The sequence below is a fragment of the Ipomoea triloba genome, chromosome 13, assembly GCF_003576645.1.
Source record: "Ipomoea triloba cultivar NCNSP0323 chromosome 13, ASM357664v1".
In the NCBI taxonomy this organism is placed as follows: Eukaryota; Viridiplantae; Streptophyta; class Magnoliopsida; order Solanales; family Convolvulaceae; genus Ipomoea; species Ipomoea triloba.
Genome location: NC_044928.1, coordinates 26,838,127 through 26,850,334, shown reverse-complemented (window position 1 = coordinate 26,850,334; position 12,208 = coordinate 26,838,127). Strand labels below are relative to the sequence as shown.

Here is a 12,208-nt window from a genome sequence, read left to right as displayed (position 1 = left end):
GAGAAGAAAAGTGAAAAGCTATCATCACCTGAATACTCTCCTTAAATATAATCCCATACTTGTACTACTACGCTCAACATAATCTCATTATGATCTTTGTTAAGATTTTTTTCCCCTTTTTTATTTATTGTTTTTTTATGGGGGTGGGGGTGGGTTTTTTTTATTAAATTATTTTAATCAAGAAAAATTAATATTAAATAGTTAAATAAAAGACTTCACCGAAACTGCTAAAGTGCTAATTAAGTACTCCGTAGCTGTTAGTGATCGATTCTTGATCTAATGATAAGTTAGGATAATATTACTATAAAAAATAATAATAATAGAAATTAAAGACGAATTATCTCAAAAGAGTGTCTGTTGAGTGGATTGAGTGGGAGACTCCATCTCTCAGTGTCAAGGATGCGTTGTCAGTTGAATCAAATATTTTGCCCAGAGTGAGAATTATCTCGGAAGGGTGTCTGTTGTAAGGCACCAGGTCTGGTCCCCCTTTGATCCAAAAAATAATAATAATAAATATATAGACGAATTTGCAACAAAAGAATACTTCACTAAACTCTTACGGGTGAAACTCACAACAATCACAATTACTCTTTTCTAGTTTGAGTTTCATCAATTTAAGAGACTTTTACAATATCAAAAAGAGTACAGATCGAGATGAAATGACAATTTTATAAATAACTATTATTTTAGTTACAAAAGTGTCACCCCCCGGTCTTTCTATTTATATTGGTAGATATAATATTTTGTTTATTAGTATTATAATTTTTTTTTATAACTGTATTTTGTACCCATCATAACAATAAAATAAAATAATAAAAAGTGGTACTATCTCTGAGAGACAATAATGGGGGACATGGTGTGTAGAAGAAAAAAATATATATAATGTAAAGAAATTATTAAAGGCAAAAAAAAAAATTAAAAAAGGGGGCATGATATATGATGCATATATAAACACTAAGGCACATGATTCTAATGATTAAACATGCTATATATGATATGATGATCAAATGAGAGTTGCAGCAAAAATTCAAGATTGGTTGGACCCTCCGATCTGACAAATAAAATCAAAGTCTTCGCGTTATAAGTATACCAATACCACAATAATATGTTGTAGTCCAATTCTTTTAATTTATAACTCAAATAGCCTTGGACCTATATATAGTTTTTATTTAATTGTTCAATTTACATTATAGTCATCAATACGTATGTGTTTTGATTAATGAAAGAATTTACTATTATTCAAAAGTGCGCTATGGATGAAGCTTGCTTTATGATCTTTGTCGATAAAAAAATCACAAAAAAGTAAACCAACTTAAGTTTACCGGTGCGCTTTGGGTGAAGTATGCCTTGTAATCTTAGTCGGCAAAGAAGGACCACAAGAAAGTAAACTAGTAAATCAGCATAGGTTTTCTATAATTGAACATCTCAAATCTACAATATATAATACTTAAGATGAGTTGAACTTAAAACTTTATGATTATCAAATTAATTATCTGACCAATTTGAATAGAACACATGCAAATGCTATCAATATACGATGGGGACTATTGCATGTCCTCTAAGTAAAATAAATAAACTATCAATATTGTGAGCAAATAAAAATTTGAATAGGGCTGTAAATGAGTCGAGCCGAGCTCAAAGTTAGATTGGCTCGAGCTCTAGCTTAATAAGTAATAGGTGAGCTCGAGCTCGAAGTTGACCAAGCTCGAGTCGAGCTTTGACTGAGCGGCTCACGAATTGCTCAACCCGTACATACATACATACATACATACATACATATATATATATATGGCTCAGCTAGCGAGCGGCTTGACGAGCCACGAGCCTAAAATATTTGCGTTAGAGTTCGACTCGATTGCGAAACGAGCCAGCTCGAATTCGACTCGAGCTCGAGCCCCACTTTGATCATTTACATCTCTAGTTCTGAGCATAGATATCTTTTTAAAAAAATCATTATTATTATTTTATGGGTACATAATCTGTGCTTTATGGTATTGAGAATTAAGAAAGGAATAGGTGGGACAAGTTCAATGACTCACATACGCCAATACACTTACTAGCTTAGTGTAGAATCCTAAGGCCAAAAATCTCATCACCTCTCCTCTATATATAATCTCCAGCCTGCAATGCTCTCTCACCATTCACATCTCAGACACAAATATAAATTGCACAATAATCCCTCTTCTTCCCTTCACAAAAATCTAACTTTTCCTCTGTCAAACACTGACATATATCCCATCAATCTCTTTTGTTTTATGCATGTTTATCCATTCTATATATAATAAATATATACAGTAAAAATTACTGAAATTTCTGAAGAATTGGAAGCTTCATGGATATGACGACGAACAAGAGCAAGTCTTCTTCTTCTTCTTCTGGAAAGAGCAGAAAGAGCGCAAGCGGGCAGCAGGCGGAGCCGAGCGGATGCAGATATCTTGGCGTGAGGCGGCGGCCGTGGGGGCGGTACGCGGCGGAGATAAGGGACCCTAACACCAAAGAACGCCACTGGCTCGGCACGTTCGATACGGCTGAGGAGGCGGCGTTGGCCTACGATCGAGCCGCGCGATCCATGCGGGGGAAATCGAGAGCGAGGACTAATTTTGTCTACTCTGACATGCCTCCCGGCTCTTCCGTTACCTCTATTATCTCTCCCGATGAGCCGCAATATGCGGTGTATAATAACGACTTCCCGCATTTTCCGGGAGGTTTGTTTTCGGCTCCCGCGCAAAACGTGGAGCAGCATTATCAGTCCGGTAATGGAAACCACACTGGCGCCGATCAATTCCTGCTCTTCGGCGCCGATCAGAGCGGCGGCGGCGCCGATCTGCTGGATATCGGCGGTATAAACGGCGGCTGTGAGTTCTTTCAGGATTACTATTGTAACGGTAACGATAACGGCGTGGATGAGAGCAATAATGCCGCCGCCATGGCGATGGCGGCGGAGCTGCCTCCTCTGCCGCCGGATATCACCACCAGCTGCAGCGGCGGCTACTTCGGAAGCGGCTTCGGCGGCGAAGCTACAAGCAGCGGTGACAATGCAGCATACACCACCGTTATGGACGGCGCAGTTTCGGCCTCCGCCGGATGGGATTATTACGGATACGGCGGCGGCGGCTCAACGGAGATGGCGATGCAACCGCAAGCTCCCGCCGAGCTACAGATGAACTACGGTTCATCGGAATCCGATGGTATAAACATGTTCACGACCAATTCCTATAGTTTCTCAACATCGAACAACTATGGCGGCTATTGGCTCTAATCTGGTGCGATCGATCGAGTAATTATATATATATATTTTTCATCGGATCGTTTTCTTCTTCTTCTCCGTTTCGTTTCTCCGATCATTCCCGGCCGGCCGGCAACGTACGGTTTCTTGGATTGTTTAATAGGCTGGGGAGTTTGTCTATTTGATCGTTCGTTTTTAATGTAATTTGCATTTGCTGATGATGAGTGCTCATCGAACCTCAAAGGATGGTTCATATTTTCACACTTTAATTTGTATCTATCAAAATTATATGTATTAATATTATTTGAATTTTGAATGAAGGAATTCAGCATATAGATATATAGTAACAATTGTCTTTTTATATTGGAATGTTCACTACCAATAACCTCTTTGTGATTCAGTAGCACGGAGTGACTCTCCCAAATAGAAAGTTTATATTGCATTGTAACAGTCAGGTACTAAAAATAAATAAATATTGGAATGTTCCCTAAACATAGTTTTGTTTTAATGAATTCAACAATGATTATTGTTCTTTTACTATTAATGGAATGTTTGTAATTGGTCTAATCAAATTGGTTTAATTCAACATATATTATTAGCTGATTCGGTGGAGCATTGAAGACTTGAAAGCCCAACAAATCAGTACAAGAAACCTAACAAGTGTGAATTGTAGTTATAGCATTCACATTGAAACTGTCTATCACATGGAAGGTAAGACTTTTCTCACACCCCGACTCGATAGAGCATTTGAAAAAATGTATATTATGATAACTCAGTTAAATACATAGGCTAGACTTTTCCTGGTCTACACAGAGACTAAACTTAGGCTAAACTTTTACTTACTACGCACAAAGTCACCTATGTGATCAACTGAGCTGTCCATGCGAGCATCTTAACTCATGACGATAATGATTTTGTTTAATAGACTCTTAATATCTCAAAAGGCATTACTATAACTAGTAATTCTTCATATTAAACATGAACTCAACTCTTAACAATGGTATTACTATAAATAATAATTCTTCATATTAAAAATTGTCCCTTTTATTGATCAAGATGACATTTTTTAAGAGTAGAGAAGTATTAAAAACATCTATTGAATAAGAATTTAAAATAACATATTTATACTCCGTACATTCATTAATTAATACTTCCAATTACAATTATTTTTTTTATAAAAAATACAGAAGAAAAAATTGTAAACACTCATGATTCTTTACAAAACAGTCTATGTCCTATACTTTCACAATGTTTTTGAGCCAAAAGAATCAATACCCCGCCATCGGGGTTCGATTCTTTGTAACCACCCATTTAAAATGGTAATAGATCAGAGATGTCATCATACTACATGGTAGTTGATAAAAAATACAAATTTATTTTACTGTACTCCCTCTTTATATTTTTAAAAGGAAACAATTTTGCTCTGTACCGTGAATAGAGCATAATTTTTATACTAAAAGTTCACAAATTTAATTCTTGTTAATACTTTCTCGGTCAAACATGTCGCACATTTTTCTCTGCTAGACATCATTATATGTGCATTGCTAATCAGATGATTGATGCGTACTCACATATTCAACCAATGTGACTATGTGAGGCACTTACATCTAAAGTATACCATATTCTTTTTTTTAATAGAAGAAAGATGTGTCCTAGTTCTCTCACGTAGGATAAAGCTACACAAAATGTACAAAATGTATAATACTAGACTTTATGTGATTTGTCTTATATTAGGGAGTAGTAGTTGAAAATTCTTCATCAGTATAAAATGGGCTTTGTCTCTTATGTTACCTCTTACGATGCATGAATGTTTTTAGCGACAAATGTTTTTATATTTCAGATACATTTTACATTAAAAGCTCACCGAAAACTTTCTAGAAATGCGGTGTGGAATAATTTTAGTAATGTAGGTATACTTTCTATTTTAGACTTTAGAGGAATAATCGAAAGAAAGGAAAAAAATTGATTTTGAATAAAAATAAATGTGAGTTTTTATTTTGGCCATTGTGTCCGAGAAACATGTTCTATCCACCTGACATTATTTAAATTTTTACATTTTAATAACCGAAATAAATAGTAATGTCCAAGAAACATGCTCTATCCACTTCATATTTTTTAAAATTTCACATTTCAACAACAACAACAACAATAATAAGACAACCATTGTAAATTGGTAGTGCCAGTTATTATTGGTTCAATCCTATATGCGACCAATAACCGTTTAGTTTATAGCACCGGCCATTTGACCGCGCACTCAAGATTTCTAACAAAAGCGCTACAAATTTTATGAAAGCACATTGTAAGCATAATGTTGGGTTACTTGTCGTTATACTACGCATCCTTATTTATTTGATAATTGAGTATTATATTAAGGACTAAGATTGTTTAATTCATGAGTAATCAATGAAAATAAATAATTTTTAAAAAAATTAATATTATATAGTTATTATATTTAAGAAAATTATTTTCTTTTTTTTTTACTCAATCAGTGACAAACAATCCTATCAATCGTTAACATTTTCCTTTTTTTTTTAAGAATAATTACTAGTTAATTCATCCATGATGTGATGCACTTAATGAGGAACTATGGTTTCTATTGTAAAATGAAACACTAGCATATATGTTCATGCAAAACATACCCTTACCTTCTCTCTTCTAGTCTCTCGCTCCCACCTCACAAAAACCCATCCAAAAAAAAAAAAAAACTATTGTAGTTGCTCTAATATAAGGCCTAAAGAGGTCAAAATGTAATTAGCCCAAAGTAAATTTATCAATACTCTTTGAAGAGTTGCTTCCTAATGAAATTTGCAGTTAACACAAAATGAATGGTCTAAAGAAAATCAGAATTTGAAGTTAAATCAATAGTGACTAGCAACTAGCTCATCTCCAACTCTTCCACCCACTTGTTTTATCAAGATCTTCCTATTGGACTAGGCAATTTATATCATAGACCAAGGTACACGGACCGTGGATCAAAACGAAAAGATGCAAAATTCATACTCGTAAGATACATAATTTCACAATACATGACACATACACATGTTATATATTACTTATTTTTTGAATATGATTTAAATACGTAATTTGTGTTCATAGACACAGAATTTCACAACACAGACACATAAATTCATAACTTTTTGACACAATTACTAATTTGTTTTAAGTATAAAATTCATACTCTTAAAGTACAAAATTTCATAACACAAAATACAAAAACTCACAAGGATTGATTAGACTGATTTTGGGCCTTTTTATATTGGACCCAAGTTGGATACACTTACCCAACAACAATACATACAAGTACGGTGTGAGTGGTTTTATGAATAGTATTATTGGGGTAAAATTTTTCAAACTTCTGTTCTTATGAAATCACTAGATTTTAAAAATTTAGGTAAAAAAATTATAACAAGATATGCGGATTATTTATTTATTTATTTTGCTATGCTGCATTACCCTCCTAATTTATTGAAAATATTTTCTTCCCATCAACTAATGGGAAGAGCACAAAGAAGCTACTTTAAAAACATTGAATTCCATCATGTTTCCACCAATATAATCAACAACATAATCAAGTAAATTCGCTTATCCTTAAAGAGAGAAATAAAGAGAGAAATAATTGTAATCAGCATTAGTAAAGCTGTTACACACACAAACTAACTGGTGTGTATGCAATCACAACTCTTTGAGTGACCAGAAAAATCAGCAATCACTCCGAGAGTGTGCAAAGTAAACCCACCTTGTGACCCTGCTAGGCAAAAGGCCACAAAGAGACAAACCAACCTAGATTGCCCATAACTAACCAACTTAAATAAGAAAACTCAAAAATCAATAGGTCGCTCCCACTAGGAATTGAACTTGTAACCTTGGGGTTACCAAGTCAACAGCGACTTAACTTGGCTAGGTTGCCCCAAAGATGCTCACAACTCTTGACAGAACAACAAGCATCCTCCAAGCTAAGAATGAGCTCGAATGGGAAGAAAGTCATCAGCTTTGACTTGGAAACAATTTTTTTAAAGGCATAAATGAGGATAACAAGTGTTCGCATTCATAATCCAAGCAGTGGTCATGTTCATGCATCTCCACCAGTTTAAAGTTACATATGATAATGGCAATTATTTCATTACAGAACAATGTTGGTGGATTTAGAGTACCTCTTTCCACAGATAATGTGGCAATGACAAAAATATATCCCGAAGATATCCTGCAACAAAGTGAAAGTGGTAAGTGATATACAATGACATATGGGTACAAATATGATAAAAGAAGACAGCATCAAAGACCAATTAAAAGCAGAGGATGGTAGCTACAAACAATACTCTCTAAAAAGCTGATGGGTGTTGCAAACTGCCAGAGTTTAGACATATAAACCCATGATGTTGGTTTAGCTTGTAATAAGAAAACACTCTGAAAAGAACAGGATTCATAGTCTAGTTGAAACTAAAGAAACTATAATGAGTAAATATCTTCATTAATTTTTCAATTGCCTCAGTAGCGTTCCATTTCTTTAATTCCTTTCTGGTGTGTGCATCTGTTAACAAACTTCCTAGTCACAATCTGTCTGAATATTTTTGGCACTTGTTTTCAAAAGGTAGTCATGCTTTACTGCTATAGACAAAATTGTAAACATTTGGGGGATAGTTAAATAATCCCACCTAGAAGATGGCTCATGGGTTTATTGGTTTAATATTGCATACCTTCCCATCCCCTGGTATAAGTGGATTTCTAATCTTAATATGATGTATATGTTGAAGTCATTGCTTTTTCCTATGCATTCAAACACTCAAAATCTTTATTATTAAAAAAAACAAAAAAAAAAAAAAGAACTTATAAGAAAGCAAGTACTTCGTAAAACTTTTATATTAATAAAAATAGCAAGATTTACTTAATTCTAAGGATCAAATGATGGAAGAACTGCTCTAAAAGTCATTTAAAAGAGACAAAACACTTTTTCAAACCCATAGGAATTAGAACAAAAATAAACCACTAACCAAGAGAAACCAATGATGCACATTACCAGAACCAAAAGGCAACCCCCACCAAGTCCACTACTCATTCATCACAACAACTCAGTATATCCGCATGAAACCATTACACTCTGACTTCAATGAGCAAAAACAGTGTCATTTCGTCTGGGTGGTCTGTCAGGAATAGTTCCTGGCTTGAACTTTGAAGCCTCATGTCTAGCAAGTTCAGGAGGCACAGGACTGTTGCTTTGAATGAGCATTTGCTTAAGATCATAGAAGACTTCTGAGTCCTGAAGAGTCAAGAATGTTGTTGCTACACCAGTCTTCCCAGCACGCCCAGTTCGCCCAATACGATGGGTGTATGCTTCAATATTATTGGGCATATCATAATTAATTACATGGGCCACATCAGGTATATCAATACCACGTCCTGCAACATCTGTTGCAACCAACACATTATACCTCTTTGTCCGAAATCCTTCAAGGCTGATTTCCCTCTGTTCCTGTGACTTCCCACCGTGCAATGTTGTCACTCTATAGCCTGCCTTATCCAAGTTCTTAGAAACAGTATCAGCCTGTTTCTTAGTGTTGATAAACACAATAGCTGTCTTGTCGCCAAGCTCATCCAGTAATTTCTGCAACCTAAAGGTTTTCTCTGATTCCTTGACCATCATAACATGCTGGGTAATAAGGTCAGTAGCCTTGCCAGCAGTACCAATGGTAACAACAACAGGGTTCCTCAGGTACTTTCTTGCCAACCGTTCCACAGCAGGTGGCATAGTTGCACTAAACATATATGTCGTTCTATATATCTTCTTCTCATCGAGTTCTTCATCCTCATTCTCTGGTTTCAAGTTGCTAGAAGGCATGGCCTCAAGTACACCAACAACTTGTGGTTCAAAACCCATATCAATCATACGATCTGCCTCATCAAGAACAACATAATTACACTGGTTGAGAACACAATATCGTCTCTCTAGGCAATCAAGAAGACGACCAGGGGTTGCAATGACAACCTCACAGCCCTGTCTAATCCTAAAACCTTGCTCTTCAATAGACTGCCCACCAACAATAGAAACAACCTTAATACCCAAATAATGTGCAAATTTAACAGTCTCATCCTCTATCTGTTGAGCTAGTTCTCGTGTGGGGGCCATAACAACAGCATATGGCCCCTCTGCCTCATTCTCTTCACTCATAGGAGGAAGCCTAGATATATAAGTCAACATAGGAAGAACAAATGCAGCAGTTTTACCTGAACCAGTCTCAGCAACACCAATCACATCCCGTTGCTGAAGTCCAAGGGGAATTGCAGCCATTTGAATGGGAGAGGGGGTCTTGTAGCCAGCCCTCTCAACAGCCTTAAGCAGCTCTGGAGTTAGCTTGCTTTCTGTCCAGCTCCTCATTGGGCGAGGAATCCTGGAACCTTTGTAGGAGATATTGAAATCCTCCCTGAAGATTCTCCAATCTCTCTCTGTCATTTCCTCAAGCTTCTTCTCAGACCAATGGCGATCCACTCTCATATCAAAAGTATCATACATATCAGCAGCCTGCTCTTTCTTCCTCAGCGCAGCTGCTTCACCTGGAGTCTCCTCAATACCATCCTTCTTGCGGATCTCTTCGCGGAGCTCCCTCTCATTCTTTGCAGCCAGCTTTTTCTGCTCCCTCCGGTCCATCCCAGCTCGAAAACCACGGCCAAACAGCAGTCTAGCCTCATGAGGGTTTTGGTAGAGTGAGTTCATGTCACGGGAGGTATCCTCAGTGTTCTCCCAATCGAATGAAAAGCGGAACTTCTCGCTAGGCTTAATGACTCGTTTCTTAGGTTTCTTAGACCCCAGATACTGCTCCTTGATGGAATCGAGCTCCTTCTCCCGCTCTCGCTCAGCGAGTTTCTCCACTCGAGCACGCTCCCGTTCTTTGGCCTCATCCTCGCGTTCCCTTTCGCGCTTCCTGCGCTCTGACTCGCGGTCCCGGTCACGCTCCCTGTCTCTTTCACGCTCTCTATCCCTCTCCCGATCCCGCTCCCGCTCCCGCTCCCTATCCTTATCGCGGGAGGAGCGGTGGTGATCCCTATCGCGGTCGCGGTCGCGGTCGCGATCGTGATCGGAAGAGGGCTTATTGTTATCTTTAGCCGAAGAAGCAGCAGCGTCGCTAGAAGGGAGTCTGGCTTGTTGCAGAATAAGCTCGGCGCGGCGCTTTTGCTCAGCAATTTCTTCCTGGCGGCGCTGAAGAGCTAACTGCTCTCTCTGCGCTTTGGTGAGGAACACAGGCTTCTTCGCACCGTCCACTTTACTTCCTTGCTCATCCAATGGCCGACTCATATCGTCTCTCTCTGGAAACGATAACGAGGGTTTCGATCTGCGGCTTCGAAAATTCTGCTTCAGCAAACAGAACTGAATGAAGTTGATGATAGTGCGAAGGGATTTCCAATTTTAGGTTTCCAAATTCCGACGACGATAGAATGGATCGCTTGGATAACAGTAGGAGGGGAAACAATGAACACGAAATAAGCCCTAGAATTCCCTCCCCTATTGGAAAGAAGATACTGATTGTCAAACCCGGACCCGGTTTATGTTCTATTTTCGGGTTCGGTTTGTTCATTTCTTCCACAGTTCCACTTGGTTTGCTTCTAGAATGCGCTTAATTGTGCATAAAAAATAAAATAAAATATAATATATATATATATATATATATAAAAGAATGCGCTTAATTGCTCAAAGGCTAACTTGGGCGAGTAAGCCACTCACTAATAAGAGCATCTACTCACTAATTGAGTCAACAATTAGCCATAAGGTTTCTTACACAAATGTAAAAGAAAAATTTAAAAATTTTATTGAATAAAAGTCTTATCAAAATTACTATGAATGTGCCCTATTTATAGGTGTAGGGAACATTATTGTAACCCAAAATACAATGGAAAAAAGAGTCCTTAGAAAGGAATTTAAGGAATAATTTCTAAATACAAATTAATTAATATTTTATCTTTCATGCCAAGCAATTTAAAATAATGATGAGCAACAAAAATAATAGAACTGACTTTGGCCTAATTTAATCCCAAAATCAGCACTTAAACAATTATAAAAAGCCTTAAGTTCTTCTTCATCTTTTGCAATTGGGCTTGACTTGAATTTCCACCATCTTTGAATATAACCAATGAAGAGTTGTCTTAATTGTTTGGACTTGGGCCTTGTGATTGGCACAATTGATAAACTTAATGGATCTTTAGAGATTTCTTGGTAATTTTTTGAATAGTATTTGTCTACTTGGAGAAAAGAGAGGGTAGGAGAGAGAGAGGAGAGTTGTTTCTGGTAATTGAGGTTATTAGAATAGTATTTGTTTTTTTTTTTTTGCGGAAATCGAAGAAAAATTAGTGATGTGTGCGTTTCGCGCACAGCAGGCGCTTGATAGCTCTGATTTTTAATTTTTTTCCTTTAAATCAGTTCTGTTTTTTTTTTCATCACCTCCCATTTTTTCTTTCAATCACACTTACAAAAACCCATCAAAAAACATTAATAAACTCCATTGATAAGGATGCTCTAATAACATCAATTACATTTGTATGTTTTTTGGGGTTTTTACCAACTAAAAAATTGATGAGTTTAATTTTCAACAAATGGGAGACATGGTTTTGGGAAGTTTTTTTCCTATAAGAATAATTTTTTTTTGCAGTGAAAAAAAAAAAGGAAAAAGAAGAAGAAGAAGCATATGCACGGCCACTCATTTGGACAATTCAGAGTGGCGCCCACTCTGAATTCGGGGCCAATTAGCCGTTGCTAGTAACGACCAAATTTTCGGTTGTTACCAATGACCAAATTAAATAAATAATAATAATAAAATAATTGTGCCAAAAAATGATAATAATATAATTATATATTTTTTTTACCTATAATACCATCTATCGCTACAATTTTTTCACTTTTCATCTTGCTCTCAATTCATTCATATCATTCTCTCAATTTCTACATCTCAAAACAACTTCTTTTGCATATCAAAATGGAAAGAGACAATTCAAGTCATC

The 12,208-nt window shown here is 36.6% G+C and overlaps 2 protein-coding genes across 3 annotated transcripts; one reads left to right on the top strand and one right to left on the bottom strand.

Moving 5' to 3' along the window:
- The first annotated feature begins 2,338 nt into the window (after positions 1-2,338).
- LOC116001424 (ethylene-responsive transcription factor LEP) lies at positions 2,339-3,259 on the top strand. Its single transcript, XM_031241303.1, has one exon. The coding sequence runs from the start codon at positions 2,339-2,341 to the stop codon at positions 3,257-3,259; it is 921 nt and encodes a 306-aa protein (XP_031097163.1).
- A 3,574-nt stretch (positions 3,260-6,833) lies between these two features.
- On the bottom strand, positions 6,834-10,748 carry LOC116001990 (DEAD-box ATP-dependent RNA helicase 21-like). 2 transcript variants are annotated; one of them, XM_031241985.1, is made up of 2 exons: positions 8,215-10,748; positions 6,834-7,427 (listed from the first exon to the last, which is right to left on the bottom strand). In XM_031241985.1, exon 1 carries the CDS (start codon positions 10,509-10,511, stop codon positions 8,328-8,330), a length of 2,184 nt encoding a protein of 727 aa, XP_031097845.1. In that variant the 5' UTR covers positions 10,512-10,748; the 3' UTR covers positions 6,834-7,427; positions 8,215-8,327. The 2 variants fall into 2 exon arrangements, with proteins under 2 accessions (XP_031097845.1, XP_031097846.1); XM_031241986.1 differs by having other exon boundaries at positions 8,241-10,748.
- Between the last annotated feature and the right edge of the window lie 1,460 nt (positions 10,749-12,208).